Raw genomic sequence first — 20,509 nt, forward strand, 5'->3', positions numbered from 1 at the left:
CCGAACTGTCTCGGGAGAGGGTTTAGAGAGGGTCAAGCTGGCGTCATGTAGGATGAGATTGCTCAATACAATTCATATTTTATCGAATTTAATTAAAAATATGCTCGACCGAGTTTGGAAGGCTGGAAGAAGATCAAACACTAAAAGTTCCAAATTCCCCCATAGTTACTACAATGTTACTTGAATGGTACAGAAATGAAATATTCCCAATTTCCAATATATCGAAATTTCAATCGTTCTACTAAAGATTCATATTACAAACAGCCTCTACCTACGGGGGCGCGTGAGCTAATTTTAAGAAACTATATGAACCGTACCTTAATAAAAAGCGCCCAACAAACTTACCTTCGATTCGGGAGCAAAGAAAACCACGAGCCAAAGAAGTCGGTCGGATGAGTATGGATCCCTCCAAAAAGACGTGCACAATACAAAACTACAAACACCAGCAATATTTTTGACACATCAATCAAATGTTTTCGTTTGCGTTTGTTTCTGTTTCTGTTGCGAACCCCGATTTTCCGATCCACGAGTAACGAGCGGTTGTGAGCCACAATCTGGCTGTTGCGACAGCTCCTCCCGTTACTTGGCACCTCTAGTTCTTACCGATCGCTAGTCACAAGCCAATAGTTGATTTGTTAGCATTTTCAGTAGCTTTTGAGTGTTGGTTTTTGAACTGGAGTAAACATCAAAAGAAGCGCGCGTTTTTTATTCCACTTGTTTAATTTATCTGCACCGATACCGGGGTTAGGGCCGCGCACATTTTCTTATTCGTTCCTGTTCGTTTACCGTTAGCTATTGTGGCAAATTGCCAGAATACCACTCGATCATCACGTTTCCGGCGGCATTTTCGGTGGGTCCGGTTACATAAAACGCTGACATTTATTAGATTTTCGTTGCCCTCTTTATTAGATGGTTTCTGTTTCTGCTTTGCTTTTTGATTTCCATCGAAACAACGCTTTGAATAGCACGATGAAACACATAATTTGATGGCCGGAACCCTCTCTCTCTCTCTCTCTTTCTCTCTCGCTCGCTCCTTATCACTCTGCCTCATAGACGCTTAATTACTGCGAAATGATTAGCAATATTGACCCTGCTTTTGCGGCCCCTGTACAGATAACATAATTCAGCTGTCCGTAGAAATAAACTACGAATCACGGCCGGTTCATTAATTGGCTCGAGAAGGAAATTAAACCGCCCAATCGTCCGCCCAGGACGATTGTGAAGAAACAATAGAGGTAACAGCGCTCATTCAAAATGAGAAGATAGTGCTACGGCGCGAAAAACCAAGACACACCAAAAATCACAGACCACCGCTAAAAGAACTTAACATTTAAAAAGAAAAAATATTGCTGGTCGTTTAAATTTCTTCGCCAATTCGCCATCGAAACTTTCTGTGGAAAGTCGCCTGGTGGTAGTTATCCAGTTCGTTACGAATACACTGTAGCTTACCCATTCGTCTAGCCGCTCAAACGTATAGAGACAGATTATGTTTAAGCTAGTTTTGTTGCAAAGTATTCTATGCTCGATCGACATGAAATGTAACGTTCTCAACGAGCAGTAGTTCCACACTTCGTGCACCGTTCAAGCCGAAGCTAAGTGCTGTTCCTGCTGCCATCTAGTGGTGGTTTCCGGTGCCCGGACGGTAGACGGCTGCTCGCAACGGTGGACCCGGTAGGGTGCAATAGATCCTTTGCTTAGTTTTTACTTCCGTCGGGTACCGCGGCCGCGGCAGTGAATGGTCGATGAAAGCTCACTGACGACCAGAGATGGCAACACGATCAGTGACTAAATGACTGACTTGCCTGCTCGCTCGCCCTCCCTTATCCCTTATCGTTGTACCACTCAGGTGAGCAGAGTGATCTGATGGAGTCACCGGTCGAGTCGCTGCTGGCGACACCGGTCGCGGCCCGACGCCGTCAGCCGCCGCTATCGTCCCGGTTGGCCGAGGTAAACGAGGAGCTGCGCACGGAGTCGGCCAGCATGATGATGAACAACTTCACCGTCGATGGGCAGGATTTCGTCAGATAACCTCAGCACGGGCAGCACATCCACCCGGCAGAGTACGGGGTCGACGCGGCCGGCTATGCTAAGCAAATGCAACTACTAGCGCTACTATTATTACTACTACAACTATTACCACTACTACTGCTGCTTCAATCGCAACCACTATCAATCCTACACAATCACCGGGAAGCGCCACGGGCTACGTTACTAAGGGAAAGCAGTGCGCTGCTGCCGCAGAACCTGCTTCGCGTGCTGTCACAGTGATACATTTAGCGAACGAACAATTTTTATGGACAACTATCAATTTACGATAAGCCGCCTAACGCTACCGAGCCCCCAGCAACACAATCACAACGGAAATGCTGTATATTTCGAATCCCCGAGCAGAGGGTGCAACATTTTTAATGTACATTTGCTTGCGCGATCGCCAGAAGGACGCTCTGAGAGTGCGCTCTGAAATCTCGGTCGTTTTAAAAGCTACAACTCTTAGCAAAGCCCAAACTTAGGGAGAACTCTCTGCGCACGACATCCTTTCCATATCAGTCCGGTAGCCACAGCACTCGGTAGTGATCGGTCGCGGATGTCAGCCAAGATCAAGTTAGGGGTAACCGACCAAAGGGTGCACAACAGCAACGGCATTGGGTTGACACTCGTTGACGTTTTTATCCAAAAATAAGCTGCAATACTGCAAAAAGGGCTAGTGAAAACAAAAAATAAAAAATCAAACATGTAACACAGTTTGGCATTCGAAGAGGTCGAACAGGGAGTCGAACAATCGCTGTAGTTAGGAACTGAAGCTATGAGTTTACGTTCTACCAGAACTTCAGCTTCCGGTACGACGTCCGGTTTTATTATCAGCTCGCTAAGTAAGGAAGCCTTTGGGAGATGGTCAGAAAGTCGCATGTATGAGGACAATTTACTTTGGGTCTTGCTTTGAATCACACGAATCGTGTCACATCAGACTTTTTGCGAATGGAAGCGATAATGAAGACGAAATTTAAAGGACATCACTGCATCCCCTGTCACTTGTCGTTCGTAGAAAGCCCTGCATCCGTGGTGATCGATCCTTCAAATGGCCGGAAACAAACAGTGTAGACTAGCGAGAGGGAACCAACCAACGAAACAATCATAAATTTCAGGAATCGCACCAAACATTAGAGCCCCCATAAGCCGGACGAAGCGAGAAGCCTCGCGCCAACTGTGTAAAGGAGCTGTAGAACACATAACATCAACACCGTTCAAACCTGGACGCGTTTTGTAGCCGAATTGGTTTGGCAAAATCGGGTTTTCTACTTTTTGGTTGTAATTTTCACGTTTCAATCGCATCGATGGCGCATGTTAGCGAACCCTTTTGGCGTACGACGTACGGGGCTTGTGAGCAAAAAGTACTGATGTTTTCGGATTGTTGTTGTACAAGGTAGATTTATTAAGACAGGCCGCGGACCGCGAATGTTTGATAGAAATGTTCAGCTTTGGGTGTATTTTGGCTTTTGATAAAATGGGATAAAAATCTCAAAAAACCATACAAATTGTGTTTAGAAACGAACCGTATAAAAACCACGTTTCGAAGAAGACTGCTGACGGCGCGACGGGGCTTAAGGGGAACCGACAAAACGTAACGCTCGTGTGAATGTGCTTATTAAGATTAACTCACTATACAAAACTGCAGGAACAAGAAAACTGCTTCAAACGAGCTGCACTAGAAGGCACATTTTGTGTGCTTATCAAGCTTATGCAACATGCTGTGGTTCGAATCATGATTCCAAAGGTTAAGGGCCAACTCCGACCGTCACCGTCCAAATGAGCACAGGATAGTTAGCACCCGTTTCGCTTCTTGATCGTTCACAAAAGCAATGGAGGCGTAGAAATAGTATGTTTCTTCAGTGATCTGTTAGTAACGATGTTAAACATCTGTGTGGCTTTAGAATCTGAGTTCAAAAGAGAGAGAGAGAAGTGAAGTGGATCCAATTCGGACAAAAACAATGCCTTTTTTGCAACATGGTTTTGAAATAGATCATTTCGATAATTCACATTAGGTTGAATGATACTAGAGCTAGCTTAAATGTAACGATGTCTTACGATCAGTTATGCCATTAAGGAAGCTTTAACAACTCACGATAGAAACAAAAGTTTTGGATCGACTCAACTTTGCTTTTACTGGCGAACATTAGTAATACAACTCAATCGTAACGCTCTTTCGCTCTTATAAACTAGCCAATACTAGCCTCTTACTATTAACGTACACTTTTAAATCCATTCCAACTTGAACTACTCACCTCCGTCTCGTCGATACGAACATTGACCAACATCGCAGAGCCTTTTTAGGAGCACTCGACAGTTGACTTGTTTTGCATTCACTATCAAAATAGTATGTTCTCTGTTCGGAGGAAGAGCAACCGTTCCTTCCCTTTTTGCCACAGATTATGCTTTAGATTAACCAGTGCGTTCATTAATTACCAATGTGGAGCCTATTGGTTAGCGTTTGGCCTATGCTGTTGCGTTACATCTTCGGGAGTAGAGACACCGAAGTATACGTTACTTAATTATCAAAAGTACAGTGCGACAAAACCGAATGCGCTTGGTTATTGTGGTGGTTGTTCGTTACAAATAGGCTGTTAAACATTTGTGTGATTGGATTTACCTTTCACGTAGCGTATGGAAATATCGTTGAAATAAACTAAATCGAATAAAAGTCAATGAACATTTTGAAAAGAAAATCAAAACACCAAACGAAGAAATAATTTCACGTTCTGTTTCGCTTTTGTGGCGGTGGCAAAGTTAAAGCCTTTTCGTTTTTGAGTCCACCTAATTTTTACTCCCTAACTTGCAGCATTTCCTAACGCTTCTGCGCAACTATCTTTCTGTGCAAAACAACTTTAATCTTTTGTTCCCGACAAAACAATTGGTACCGAAGTCCTTTTAGGATTCGTGGCACCTCTAGCATACGATGCCTGACTTCTAAAATGTTCTAAGCTTACTTTACTATCAGGCCGTGTGGCAGTTTTAATAACAATTTGCTGCTTGCTGCATTTGCCCTGATTGTATTTTCAAGAATTGTTTACACCGACACCGACCACCATCAGCACATTAGCTCACAGAAACAAAAAAGCTACTGCAAGTGTCACTCGGTTTGTTCTATCAAATCGAGCAAACACCAGAACAGCGTAAAATGACCGTTTCTTACAGCAGCACTGATGAAAGATGAAAGATTGGTTGGTACTAACGATATAAAACGTTGCTAAACTAGAGACACTTGCTTCCCGTCCATCGATGTGTGTATGTGTGTGTGTGTACTAGTATGTGTGTAAGTATTCCCGGGCACCCAGGCGAGCCTTCGACGTGTGCGCGAGCTGCGCGTTGTTCTGTGTCCAAGAGATGGATGGTGTTGGCGATTGATGGCTTCGATTTTATCTATTGCTCTATGTTCCGGTGTGTAGGTCATAACATGTCGGTAGCTGACGGGAACAGCACGGAGGAGGGCGATTCGGTCAGTGGTGGCCGCAATCCCGCCATGACCGGCGTGGGTTGCTACAAAAACTATAAACATTCCGCTGGTCCACGCAAACGAGTCAATTCACAGGTGCGTAGAGCAGTCCGTGGGGAGCGATACTTTAACCGTTTGTCGATTTATGTCCACCATCAACTTATTCGTTTGGTCACTTCACAGAACGATAGCTTCTCGCAGCCGATGGGTGTGTCGCTGGACAACGAAGCTGCCCCGCCGTACAGCCCGTCGATGCAGCACCACAACATGATGCTGGACATGGATGCGAACGAGGAGCAGCAGTTGATCATTCAGGACACGCCCCAGCACGAGCCACCGATCATGATGGCGACCAGAGCGGTATGTTTTAACGATCCACTCCGCTCGCCGGTGGCGTCATTAACTCCCTTCTCTCCCGTGACGCTTGATGCCCAGCGCAGCGATTCATTAGCCCATTCGAGAGCCCATCCATCCACTTTTGCAATACTTTTACCTTCTGTCCCATCGCATTCTCGTTTCGTTCAGTTCAATGTTCACTGTTGTGTTCGAAGGTTTATGTTTCCGTTTCATAGCTACTAACCCGCTTGGCAATCGCAACCGTCACAATAGAAGCGTCTTTTGCTTAGCTCCCCCCGCATAGAAAGTAGGCCCCACTTTAGACCGGATTCGATGCGTTTCCGCTTTACGATTGGAGTTACAGAGCTAAAAAACGCGGCAAACCGAGCCAAAATTACACCCCATCCGTCATCCGGTAGCACCCGGTTCATGTGTTCGTTTGTGTCTCGTTTGCTGCGTCCTGACCATGAAGTAGTGCATCAAGTCACCGAAAAGCATTGAAATTGAAATGAAAATTGAGACCATCACAATCGGAAGTCCCACATCTTCCCGCTGAACTGTTGAGTGTCCAATGCAGTGCATCTTCGCTTCAGCCCGGACCTTCACATTCCTTCTCACACATGGTTGTTACTGTAAATAAATGACGACGTATCCGTATCCTCCTTCCGATCAACTTTCTTATTCTAGTACTACGCCAATCAATGGAGCCACGAGGTATTACTAACAGTTCTCTTTACTATCGTTGCCAATTTTACATTTTCTGCCCAAACCGCAACTCTGAGGCAAACGTCTCCTTGTAACTAAAACACGATTTGAGACTCTTTTTCTCATTCGCAATTTTTTGGTTCGCAATTTGCCCGTTTTGCAACACGAGTGGTCTGGCAAGGCCATATTGCTTCGTTTGTGCTTTTTGTATCATTTTCAGTACGTCAACTGTAGACACCGATCCGTGCCACACCTCGATCGTTTCGTGCGTTCGGTGGTTGCGAAAAACTGATCGTTAAACGCACCGAATGCAGCGAATATTTGCATGCTCTTTTTTGACAGCACATGTTATGTTAAATGCTTAAAGTTTTGACCCTGCATAGTTCAGCTTTCCGCGTTAACTGCAGCCGAAAAAGATGAATTATTAGACCAGTTATTTAAATTGTAAATCAATTTAAAGCTCAATTTAGGCACTCAATTTAGCTTCGTTGCACCGATGGAGGCGCATGGTGCTTTAAAGGAGGCGCATGGTGTTTCACGTTTCGGACGCTTACGATCTTCGTTTCGATAGGATAGTAGCACCTGGTTTTAAAGCTTTATTTCGTTTGTATTGCGTTACTGTTTACTTTCACCGTTGTTCGACTAAGCCCAAGGCTGCTCATTTCACTTCACCACACTCGGGTCGCTAATGTTTCTCTTTGTGACCACACCACAGATTCACCACCGTTCTTTATTTTGTTTCTTACTACACACACACACGCTCGTCATATTACTCTTACTTTTCCGTTCCGTTCTCTCCGGCCCAATGACTCTGAATAATGTGTTGCGGGACACGCTTTCGCGGAACACGCGTTTTCCAAACTACCGCCACTCATCCGCGTTTGCGATCGCACCCCATGTAACCCATCGGAATCGTTCTAGGAAGTAGAAGAACTGCGGCGACAGGTTGCACTAGAAACTTCCTCCACCAGCAAGCGGGACAAATCCGATGCCGAACTGCCGTCCGAGTTTGAGTGTTGCTTTTGCACGTCAAAGGTACATTTGCGTTCCAGCCCATCACTAGCGCCGTTACGCCGTTACGGCGTTGTTTTATGTTGTCGTATCATTACTATCGATAGCCAGGAGGTTAGGGACAATAAAAAACGACACGGAATCATACGCCTCCGGGGTAAAGACGCACACGAAACACAGTGTTATCCGGCCCGGTACCGTTCACGCACCGACCGTCGTCTGCGTGGCAAGTTACATCGAAGGCCAAAAGCACTCGAAACTATTGAAACATCAACCGAACCGGAATCTTCACTCCTTTTCGCTATCAGCAACCCGTGTCTCAGCCTAACACTCAGCCACGGAAGCTAAGCCCACTCACCGTACCGTACCGTGAGACACTAGCGACAAGCGGATAATTTGTAGCTAATTTCACATCACACGCCCTTCCCGCATCACCCCTAGAGAGTAGTTGTGTTTCCTCACGAGCCACTAAACGCGGCCGTCGCCCCGCCTGGATGTGGCACATTAGCACCGACAACTTAAATCACTTCCGGTCCTACCCTACGGCAAAGAGTGTCCATAACTATTGGCTCGCCGGAGAACTCTCCGACCCGAACACAGTTTTGAGAGTTGCCAGCACGTTGCCGTGACTTTGCACAGTTCACCGACCACAGCTCCTGCGAAACACCGGCAAACGCATAAACGACACACACAGACAGGGCGGGTGATAAAAATGGTGCCACCTTCTCCGTCTGACGTCACGCTGCTATTTATTTCCCGATAAGCCGCACCCACGGCCACGGCCAAGGCTCGGGATGTTTTATTTTATTCCGCTTCCCTACCGGTTTGTCCATTGTCATTCACCTTTCCTGAGGTCCTATCTATTCGGTCCGCGGCCCCGGATTCGGATGGGGCTCGTAGGTGTGCGTAACGCGCCAAAAATGGGGAAAGAAACCAAATTACCACGCTATTAGCATAAATTGATGTTATAATTTTCCGTGCCCCACAAATGGACTTCGGCAGCCGAGGTCGATTCCTCCCACGAGTTCCACTCCTTTCCCTTTCTCGCCCACTCTCTCTCTCTCTGTCTGTCTTCCTCTGGGCCTATTTTCGTGTTATCTTTCAAATTCCCATCGTGCCTCTCCGGAGGTGCACCTATTTTCCCGTCCTGTCTACCCGTGAGTCAAGAATGACATAAATGTGGGGGGGGCTTTACGAAGAAAAACCCAACCCCGAAGCCGTCTGTCTATCACCCACTTGGGCTCCACCGTCCTGACCACTGCGTGACTGTGGTGAGATATCCCAGGCTTGGCTACTTTTGTTCGTAGAACTGTCATTCCTTGGCAGCGCTTCCGGTTCACCGTCGGCACCGGGTGAGCGGTTCATTAGGGGCCAAAGGCCACGACGTTCGTACCACCAACGCAGCCGTTCCCGGTTCGCCGGGTTCGCCCCACTGTAGAGAAAGCAATCAGAGTCAGGACTCCAGGACCAGACAGGTCTGTAGACTATAAAAGATGAAAACTAAAGGTAGCGAATCCAAGAGACGTGAAAATTGACTCCATCGCATAGAAAACAGGCAGAAATCAGTAGCCATTAAGAAAGAGCCGAGAGCAAAATTGTCTAACAAACCCTCTGGAACATCCCAGAAATCGGCTTAAGTGGCAGACTGACTTGGCTTCCGGCTGGCAATCCGCGCTGGCTCCGGCTCTATTGCTTTCGACACTACTACATACAGCATTAAACTGTTTAAAACCTATCATGCACACACACACATAAAAGAGTTGGATTTGTAGTCCTGTGTCCCAAGCCATCGTTTGTCCTGCTTCCGTTCCAGTTCGACAACCATAATGCCATGCGCCATTTGTTTGTGTTCCATTCCTGCCCAAGCCCTCCTTCTGTTTCACTGTTGTCCGTTGTCGCTCGTCGTCCTAATTTGGTTTTGTTTTTATTTTAATTTTTGGTCAAACTTTTCTCTTCACCAACACCACATTCACCGAACACTTTACACACACACGCAAACCGTTGCCATGGCGCACGATACCCACGAACACGCACGAACAGTGCTACTACGATTGCGAGGACTACTATGGGTTCCCTTCGAGCTCGCACTACTACACGGCCCACCAGCCACCCTACGATCCACCAACACCACCAACACCATCACCAGTACTGCACCACCACACTAAACCGTACCGATCGAACCACATTACTACCAATTTGCAGAGTCCGCAGCAGTGCCACAGCGAGTGTATTCCACTGCGATCGAAGAGTGTATGACAGTTGCTGCACCCGCGGGCCCCGGGGCGTTCGCGCTCGTTCGAGGGGCGCCGCAGCGGCAAGGAGGCAGAGATAGAGCTGTAGGAAGGGAGAGACTAGGAGTGGCCGAGGACTGTCACTGTCACCGGCCGTCGCCGTGGGAAGCTCTCTAGGTCCGCAGAGCGTCCCTATCTGCTGTCTGCTGTCGAGATTTGTAAAGAAAGGTCCGTCCGTGGAAGAAAAATAAATTAGAACACAAACACGTAAAACTTAGCAAACGATGAAGCGTGGCCCTGACCCTGTTCATTCCGGTCTCTAGTCTGTCTCAGTTATCGGTTCAACTGCACAAGAGATCTTGTGGCGCCATCTAGCCTAAACTGATCTCGTAATCCTCCCCCCACCGCTGTTGAGTTCCTGCTGCTGATCGGCAGGAGCGGAGTATCGTTTGGGCTAACTTGAGCTCGCGCACACCCAGGTGAGTCCTCCGGGAGGGACGGCCGAAGAAGGCCGGCTCTACGGCCGGCGTGTGTGTCTCCCGATTTCTTTGCTCTCCACTGCCACTAAACCGCTTCCACACACTGTTGCAGTCCCTCCTAACACACACACGCGCACACACCCTTGGCTGTGGCAACAGGTTGCCTTGACCTTCGGTTCCGGACTGCAACAGAGTCGTAACCACCGCGCGCTGCAGCCACCGTTCTTTGTGGCTTACTTCACCGAACACCTACCACCACCACTATGGACCCAGCTAACCAGTGTGTAACACGTGTGCGGTGTGTGTGTGTGTGCTTTGACCAGCGAAGTCCTCGTAACCCTCCGAACTTGGCAGCTTTTCTTCAGTGTTCTGCGGTTAACGCTTTCACCATCAATCATCTTCCGGTGTGCTGTGCTGTGTTCCGTTCTGTGCCACTCCATGTCACGCTCGCCACTAATGTGTCCTAACCTTCGGTTATCAGCTATATCTTGATGCCCTGATGGCACACAGGAGCTCCACCAGAGTTAAAGTCCACCGTAGGTTAAAGTAGGCTGAGCCCAAACTTAATTTAATAATTTCCAATTCTAATGAAACCAAATCAGAAATTCGCGACAAATTAGCTATTTCCAGCAGCAGCATTCGTAATAAAATGCGGTAACAATTACCGGCACGGACATTTTCCTGTCAACCGACTCATCAAGGGCACTCAGTAACAGAAAGCTTTCGCAGTCAGTCGGTCTTCCTGAGGTCTCCTCGTTAGAACCACTTCGGCGAAAGCTCTTGAGTGATTACATTTTTTGTGGCAGCCTACAGCATCTGGCCAGCCGGAAATATAGAACCATGGTATTGCGAATGAAATTTACATCTCCAAATAGTGTAGAAAAAAGAACCTAGGTAAAAACACCCGCTCATGACAAATGGGCGCCATATGTGGTCGGCCGGAGCCGGCGGTATGAAAAATTGATTTCGCCAGAGAGCTGTGTGCGAAAAGTATGGGACTGTTTTTTTTATCGAAAACCCGAACGATGCCAATATGAGGGAAACAATACGGTGTACAGAGTGTGCCCGTCGCCGGCCTCGGGCTTTTGGTTCCGCCGACAGGCGTGTTGTTTGTTTAGTGCAAACGCAGCGCCAGGACACGTTCTGAACGGCACAACAATTCATCAATTTCATTAGTCACCCATTGGTGACCCATTTTTTGTGCCTGGATCTCTCCGAAAGAGAGTGAGAGGGAGAGAGGAAGTGCGGGAGAAAGATGTGGGCAAAACAAAACGGAGTGCGATCGGTGCCTGGGCCACTCTCGTCCGTTCCTCTCGGCGATTGGTTTCGGTCGGTCGGTGCGCAGGATAGTAAATGTTGATCCATAAATAACGGATTGTTGACAACATCGTGCCCACACGCACACATCAGGGCACTTTCTTGTGTTCTGATCCTTGTGCCTTACCCGGGCCGGCCGTCGCCTTATCGCCGTTGCCCCCAACTTTATCCTTGCGTAGCGATAAAACTTTTTCCAACCCCCGGGACTTCGCGGATCGACGTCCCATTTATCCGTCAGTGGCTAGAACTAGAATTTCTAGCTCCATAGGGGTGGGCCAAGAACTAGCGGCCGTCTTCCGGGAACGCTGGCTAGATACGGTGCCGTGACGTCAGCAGGGCACCGTCGTAGTGTTGGGGCCTTGGTGGGCCACCAGGGCGCCAACACTTACTGCTGCCCTTACTGCCACACCCTGCCACGGTTCCGTGAGGCAGGACGGATGATGGTTATGTTGTTGTTTAGCCCTTTTTTCATCGTCGTCGTCGCCGGGGTGGGTTGGAATTTCCGTCGACCCGAGTGGACCTAGACCTAGACCGGAAATTTGTAGCACTCAGGTAGCGCGGATAGATAAACCAAAAAGTAAACAGTGAGCCGACCGCCGCACCTTCTCCAACGGGTCCGAGAGATGACGTAGATGGATCGTGAGCCACCCGTGTGCAGGTTTTGGGGCCGTATTTAATATTTAAGCAGCAAGATTGAGTTTGAATTTTCAAGCGATACAAGAAACCTGTTAGTTCGACCAAAAAAGAGGGGGGTTAAAGAGACGGGTTCGCCTTTGCCCGGGTTGTGAATAAAGCATACGGCGCCACCGGTAGGTCCTGACTTTTGAGCCAGTGCGAAGCTCATCCATCATTATCCATTCAAAGGCGTTACCAATTCGACAGACCTGATTGGCATTACTTGTAATAGCATTAAGTTGTATAATCCACACCTATTAGACACTTATTAGGCGATAACTGTACATTAGAGCTGTACATATAGCCGTGCGCTCATCAGCAAGGGACAGGTTGTACCATAATACTAGAGGTCCTAAGTTGATTCTCAATCCCCCGAACCAGTTGCGCCAACAACCCATTTGTACATATCGTATTGTAAAATGCGTAATCTTTCGCCACTTTCGCGAGTTTTTCACTCTCTCTCTCTCTACCGTGCTGTACCTTTCCTTCTTCTGCTACAAAGTATCCGCTTGTGTGACCTTTCGCCGTTACGATCCGCCAACAAAACCAAAAAAACCCACAAACACATCCACAAATCGGTGCCGTTGTACCCATTAAGTTGCGTCCTTTTCGTGTGCGTCTTTTTTGTGAGCGTGTGTTTCGTTCCGTGTGCCGTTTGTTTGTGTGTGCGTGTGTCTGCCCGTTTACAACATCGAACCAACTAGAGGGTGGCGACCGCGGGTTGGGATCGGATCGGCCATCAATCGTAATTTATACCTCCTTTTTTTGTTTGGTTTTTGGTTCGTTTGAGTTGTTGGTGTTCTGTTCCGCGTTCCGCCTCGAAAGCCCTCGAAAAGCTAGGGACTCCGCGGCTTAGACCCGGGTTTGGTGTGATTTTTTTATGATTTGATGTCAGAAAATACGGGTGCTAACAAACCAGGAAAAGGAAAACCAATCAGACCAAGTATTTGGTCAAAGTTTTGTTTTTAAGTTAACATTTTCTCATTTTTTTAAATAAATATAAAGACCTCTGTCAAAATTAACTAACCACTCGTGTGTGTGTGTGTTTGCGTATTTGCATTGCAAACCAACTAACGGCTCTCTGAATGCTTTGTCCACCCCCTCCAACCCACATTCTCCGGTAACGGTGAACGCGCAGGAGTACAAAGAGTTCATCGACGCCGAAGGCCTGATGCCACTTCCAACGTCCGACTTCCACACGACCGTGTGCATGGAAATGCGCATGCTGAGGAACAGCATGAACAACAACTGTATCGCCCCGCAGACGGCGCAGCTCGGCCCCAGCACGATATCGTACCCGTACCCGTACATGGACACACCCATCAAGCACGCCGGAAGCTACGGTACCGCCAACGGTGGCGCCGGGAACGGCAGCCACACCAATGGCAACGGCGGCGCGCCCGTCAACGGCGGTGGGAGCTTCATCACCAGCAACAGCAACAACGGCGACCTGGCCAGTGTGGACAGCTCCGACACATACGCCAGCTGCCAAACGCATCCATTCCTGTCGCAGGCCGACCTCACCTCGGACATTGTAGATATGTCATTCGACTTAGATACGCTAGATACGAACAATTTGTACATAAACCCGCTAGAGAAGGACCAGAAGCAGCAGCAGCAGCAGCAGTACCACCAGTTGCTGCTGCTCCAGCAGCGACCCTCGACGGCCACCGGCGAGCGGGGCCCGCAGCGGGCGCAGGTGAAGAAGAGTGCTTCCGGTGACACGGCGCTGCGCAGTTTGGGCGCGAGCCCGATGGACGACGAGTACCGCCAGTTCCAGACCGCGTTCGATACGGCCGACCGGGGCAGCCACGTCAGTCTGAACGAAACGCCCGTGCCTAAGCATCGCAAGACCCGCTTCCAGCAGCAAAGTTCCGGCGCCACCAGCGCCTCGACCACAGCCTCGGCGGTCGGTCGACCCAAAACGCGCTTCGAAAACCTGCGGTCCTCCATCGAGAGCCTGGAGGACGCGGTGGCGACCAGCGGTAGCGGGAGTGGCGGCGGCGGTGGCAGCGGCGGTGGTCAGCTGCCCAGTGGGAGCGGAACCGGAAGTAAAAAGTCACGCCGATCGTCCTTCATGCCCGCCAAGAGTCTCGCGTCGGCGACGAAGCTGATCAATCAGCATCTGTTCGGCATTCCGAATCCGGCCCCGAAAGGTAAGTCCCGTCAGTCGACCATTTAACGGCCCGCCCCCTCAGGGCGAGATCAGTCAACCTTCAAAACCGAATGTGCCGAATCGGGCCCGAAACTTCTAATACTGAACACAATCTGAAACACTTCCATTTCAACTTCAAAACACACTTAACACAACATTTGAAAGTCATTTTCCACTACTTCGCTTCTGTGACGAACGAACGAGTCATAAAGTTTGCTCGGATTCTCGGGTCCAAATCCAGCTACAATTTAACCAAAACGCAAATCCTTGTGACTGTTTGTTCTGGAGCCTCATTGACACACACACATACACACTGCCACTACACTTCGCATTCAGACACTATCGATGTTATGTACTGTTCTATGTTTTCGATGTCATCGGGAAGTTACGTGATGAGATTTCGATGGGAAAGTGATCTCAGAATAACCTCTAGCACCATTGGCTCGACACCCATCGTTGAGGCTGCTTTAACGAAACGATAGGCAAACGTTTAAAAGCAAGCCCCGGTTTGTAACGCAGTACCATGGCAACCGTGGATTGTTCCGAGATTGGTTGTTTGTTTACGTTTGTTAATGTTCGCTTCTGCTGCTTCGTTCGTTCCGAAGCTAGCCCGCGTAACACTCCAACTGTTAATATATCTTCTCGTCTAGCTTTGTACCAAAGTGTGTTGTTGCCTATGTTTAACCTTTTTTCGGGCCTTTTTTTCCTTTTCGCTCTTCCGTTCTCGCAAAGCAAACGATGCTCCAAATTTGGGTACCAACTTTCGGGCAGTGAGTAACGAGAAAACACAGGATTCATTATCTTGAGTTCTTTATGGTTTCATAATTTTACGTTTCTGGTTTACAGAGGTACAGGAAACAAGTAGGACATAAACCACATCATGAAACAAAAAAAAATGAAACATTTACAACTGAACCACACGCTTCACCCACCTGTTTTCCGGCCTTCGAACGGGGAGAAACGCTGACCACTAAATTGTCCTTATTCATAGATTCGCTAGAAACGTCACCTCAATTAGAAACACATCGAAGATCGAAATCGATCCTTAAAAACAAATCCGAAGCGTCGCGGCTTTTGTCCGATCCGGAAAGCGAACGGCTCCTGGCGGACAATATGTCCGGCTCCGGGGTCTCCGATAACGGTGCCAACATGGTAAATTTGCATTTTGACTCTATCTATCGTTTTGAATGACCTACCAATTAATCGTTTCGTTTCGTTTCGTTTCTGGTTTCGAAAGCGGCCGTGTTTTGTTTTCCGTTTTTACGCTCCTCACCTTACCACTCAATGCCTCTCAATGTTCGTTCTTCGTTCTTCTGGGCAACCTGTGCAACTTTTATTCCCTAGCTAGAGCTTTGTGCCGTTTTGTCTGCTCCTGTCTCTGTTCACTCTGTCCTGTTCAGTTTCTATCTCTCGCTCTCTCTCTCTCTCAATTATTTCAAGCTCCTCTGTCTATTGTTCTTCCTCTCCACGCTAGCTGTACTTTAGGGCGCGATTAGCCCAATAGTTTTGTAAAAATACAATGTTACTTTATGATAGCCACGGAATAGAATTGAATAGAATGTTCATTTTCTAGCTCACAATAGTACAGTGGGGAGTATCTACTGGACCGATTACCTTGGCAACCAGTAAGCTTCACCTGGCATTTTTTGTAACATACGAACCAGTTTTGTAAATATTATTTTGACCCTATTTTGTAAATACAAGCTCAGTGTCTTTGTTTCGATGCCCAGAAAAATGGCGCTGACTTCGCGAGATACCAACTTCCGTTTCAATCCCGTCTCCAAAGCTCCCGCCGTACTGGTTGCCTAACGATGCGCTGTAATCCTCTCTCTGTGTACATGTTTCCCACCCCCCCTTAACCTGTTGACTCGTTGCGTGCAAGTTGAATGTAAAGTGGCAAGAGACCTCTAGGCTCTCTCGTCTAGTTACTGTTAGCCTGTTAGTTCTAGTTACGAGCTAGTATTCTTTTCACTAAGAACCTCCGCCAGAGGGCACCACACAAGACTTGAAGGCTAACGGTTGCTTTGTTGTTGAACTCTACTTTCCATCCGGGGCTGGTCCGCGACAGGGGAGCGACTCAAATACTGATTACTCCGGCAGTACGATGATAGCCACCTCGGTGACGCCACTAGTCCAGCGGCATCGACTGACGCACCAGCGATCGACCCCAGCCTCGCTCGGTGCGTCCAGCAGGTCGCCCACCAGCAAATTCTCGCAACCCCGCTACTCGCAGGAAGAGGTCTCCCGGCAGGGCAAACCGCAACTGACGCGCGGGGTCGGCATCGGCACGTACGTCGACCATCTGACCGGCGATCGGCGGCTGGACACCGGCACCAGGGAGAGCAGCACGGGTAAGCCAGGAAGTTCCACGGACGGAAGTTCCACGCTAACGGCCGCTTTCGTTCGGCACCGTTTCAGAGTCGGAAACTGCGTTCTCCACATATCTCGCCGTTAGCGCCAGCAATAGCAATAAGGACAAGGCCTCGTTTGCGGGCAGCAGTCTAACGTCGAGCGACGAAAGCAAAACCACCACCAGCCGGGGCAACTCACTTGAAAACCATGGAGGCAGCAGCGGCTACGGGGCGTCATCGTCGTAGCAGGTCTGCCGTAGCTAGAAAAACTCTAGAGGCGCATTCTTTAACAGATTTTGTATCCTCCCGCAAATAGGAACTCCCAGTATAAAGACACGAACATGGCGCAATAACAAGATTGTAGACTTCATCTGCCAAATGAAATATCTTAGTAAGCAGGATGCAATTCTTCGATGTAGTTGAACAACGATGCCAGACGACGCTCGAAGATGCAGCAGTCACTGGTAGTAGAGGAAGCTCCCATGGACACCCAGAACATACGAAACGCGAATCATCTCCCCACACGACAGATCAACGACTGAGATATTGGAATTGGTGGCAATCGGAGGTGCGTAGAGCCGTAGAGCTATAGAGCAACTCCTGATCGGATCGGGAAGGCGAGGCATCGATTGGCTAGCGACCCAACGGTGGTGTCTGGATACACTTTATCAACGCACCGTGGCTCCGGTGGTGCGGTGAACCTGTGGCTGTGGCACAACGCATAAATAACCGGAAACAAAACACAAGCAAAAACTGCCCTCCAAACGAGAATTGTTGTAGCATCTGCGAGCTGTGCTATAGCATGTAAGTGTGTGTGGCGCGTATGGCAATAGAGGCAACCCAAGAAGTTGCCGCGGTAGGTTATCAAAGTGGCCCCTAAGGCTACTGGAAGAGGAAACCGTGTAGGAATAGTAGTGTCGCGTTAGAAGCGAACCGGATCGTAAGCAACGTGTTACTAGAAGTAAGCTAACTTAGACGAGCGAAACCTGTGACCACAAACACCCACACACACCCACACAAACACTCGGGAGCTGTACAAGAAACCAAAGAGCGATGGAACAGTACTTAGTACACAAGTGGCCAGAGACAACTGCAAAACGAATCTGACAGCTGCACTGCAACCAATGCACTGAATGTTTAAGGAATTCTCTTTTTCTAGGCTAAACGTAAGAATTAGGTAAGGACAGTCAGCGAGGAACGAAGAACGAACTGCACAGTTGCAAACTATTTTCATTTTCTATGGCGCCCATTTTTGAGCCATGTCGGAGCGCACTTCCGGCATCACACACGAACCGAAAGCGCACACAAATACTCTCGCATCTACCGGCGCTTTGTGGCGCCTGCAGCAGATTTAGATGAGGCACGGCAAAGGACAGATCAAAAACTCAATAACCGCAACCATTATACAGGAGAGTGAACGTGAAACAATCTACAAATACTTACGATCGGCTGATCGAACGGTTCCATCCAAATCTACTTTCTCCCTGAATCAGGCCACCACTTTTCAAGCTTCGCGCTTGCCGCTTTCTAAACTTTTGCACATCTCGAGCCTCCTACTCGACGTTTGTGCGCCGTTGTTGCTGAGTTCCTGAGGATACAATCCACCTTTTATTCCGCCGGCAAATGGGCAATCAACGGTGTTGTCGTTATGTTTTTTTTCTTAACGAATACATGCTCGTTATATGCCCTTTGAAACGTTTTTTATATATTCCCAAGCTTGTACCCTTATAAGGGTGCCAACAGGCTAGCGAGTGAAACTATCAATCTATTAAAACACACATATAGGTAAACCTCATCCGTATACTAGTCCTCGGAGCGAAACGATTTTCGATTACTCAGACAATCAGTATGGTTTTTGGTAAAATGAAAATTAAACCAACAAAAGAAAAACACTCAAACAATACACTCTACCACGTCATCGGGTCGTGATTTAGAAGATCTATCGAAATTGTGTCATAAAAAATGCATCGTGCTTCGGCTACAGCCTAGAAGAACTGCTAACTGCGTCTAATCCGGGTGGACCGTTCGAAGCGAACGGAATCTAGTCGGGCATCTTTCTACCACTATCGTACTTAGTTGTTTGATCGAAAGCAATACAATCCTACTAGCAAACATCCACCCATAACCGTCTCCAAATCGCAGCCAAAGCCGTGAGCGATCAGAGTCCGCACAAACAATCGGTATCGTCATTTTACACGTTTCCCTACTTCACTGTTTGTACGTCATAGTTAAAGATGGAACAGCACCGAACTGGTCCCCTCGTCCACGCGGAGCGGAGGACGAACTACGCAAAACCTGGCTTTGCTGTGATGCATTTAGATACCGTTGTGCTTGATTTTTTCTTCATATCCGCTCGCCTATACTACGCGTTATAGTAAATGTCCGAGCGCAAACGTAGTTTGTAAGTGATCCGAGTAGGCTGCAACCGGAAGAGAGCCGACAAACAAAACGAATGATAAACCGAAACATTATAACAAACGCACCTAAAAAGATGTAACTCATTTCCACAGGCAGGACGCACGACACACGGCAATGCTTACACGTCTGCGTTACTGAAATACTAAAAGACCATTACGAGACACACTAGCAAACATCACATCGAAAACAAGGGAAAAATGATAAATCTTACAACTAAACTCGAATTAAAATAAATATTACCGGCACCGGTAAGGATTGGCCAGCCAGTCAAGGACGCGTTGGGTGACGAGCAAACGTAACGGACACGTGGCTGCTCCGGTAGACTTCGAAAATTAACACGCCGCAGCACATTACAAGCAACACACGCGCATTATACACACGACTACTTATCGAACTCATGGAAACTCACCAGTCACGAAACCGAAGGAAAAACAAAGAAAACGTTATTATTACGTAAATAAAGATGGCTTATATCTGTGATTTAAATAAAAAGAAAAATACACAAAGAAAAACTTATAAATTTAATGAAACTGTTGAAACGCCCGCGGCACTGGGAGCGATGAACGGTAGTAGAATTGAACGGTATCGGCGCAGAAAAGGGTGTAAATTGCTTCGAAACATTGAACACACGATAGGAATGGCGCGCGTTAGGTGCGAGTGACAGACAGATAAGCCTAGAACGCGTGTAGTTTAAACAGGTAAGAAAATATATTAATACTACGTTAACATTGAACTATGAATGAAAATTGAAATGTGCTTTTTAAATATTTTCTATATGAAGACATTACATTATATATACATATATATAGTATATACAGATATACATATACAATTACCGAAACAAAACAAAGGAAAACGATACACTCACAAACAAACAGTAACATGAAGTAAATGACACAACCGAAGCACAAGCTCTACAATCGGGGGCTCTGGTGGCGAGCGTACACGAAAAAAGATAAAAACTAAGATCACTTTCAACACAAATCAAACAAATAGCAAAACAAGTATAAAATTGAGCACACATCGCGAGCGAAGATGTAGCGAACCCAAGTCAGAAAATCAGAACAAAATAACATGAAAAAGTTATGTTAAATTCTACCCTTATACCATAGAAGTATAAATATTATATATATGAATAGATTTAACGTTTAAGAATGTGTAAAATAATAATTCCTTACGGTTACAACTAGAGTTACATTTATGAACGCGAGACTCATTCAAACATAATACGCTATGGAAGTACTACCAGCCAAGCTCGTCCACAAAGCTTACTAATTGTTAGGCAACCACCATTCGATTTGGGCACATTAACACAACCAACAAGCACACTCTGATATAACTCG

General features: G+C 47.5%; 1 protein-coding gene across 1 annotated transcript in view; it reads left to right on the forward strand.

The window, feature by feature from the left end:
* The window catches only part of LOC128277585 (potassium voltage-gated channel protein Shab), a 32,624-nt gene extending 15,505 nt beyond the window's left edge, over window positions 1-17,119 (forward strand). The window contains exons 4-12 of the mRNA XM_053016066.1: window positions 5,442-5,584; window positions 5,672-5,848; window positions 6,512-6,538; window positions 7,451-7,564; window positions 13,381-14,398; window positions 15,389-15,549; window positions 16,466-16,748; window positions 16,816-16,997; window positions 17,065-17,119. Of these exons, the coding sequence (XP_052872026.1) occupies window positions 5,442-5,584; window positions 5,672-5,848; window positions 6,512-6,538; window positions 7,451-7,564; window positions 13,381-14,398; window positions 15,389-15,549; window positions 16,466-16,748; window positions 16,816-16,994 (2,102 nt within the window). The 3' untranslated portion in view covers window positions 16,995-16,997; window positions 17,065-17,119. The remainder of the gene's footprint in view (window positions 1-5,441; window positions 5,585-5,671; window positions 5,849-6,511; window positions 6,539-7,450; window positions 7,565-13,380; window positions 14,399-15,388; window positions 15,550-16,465; window positions 16,749-16,815; window positions 16,998-17,064) is intronic.
* Window positions 17,120-20,509: the final 3,390 nt, after the last annotated feature.

The sequence above is a fragment of the Anopheles cruzii genome, chromosome 2 (assembly GCF_943734635.1).
Source record: "Anopheles cruzii chromosome 2, idAnoCruzAS_RS32_06, whole genome shotgun sequence".
In the NCBI taxonomy this organism is placed as follows: domain Eukaryota; kingdom Metazoa; phylum Arthropoda; class Insecta; order Diptera; family Culicidae; genus Anopheles; species Anopheles cruzii.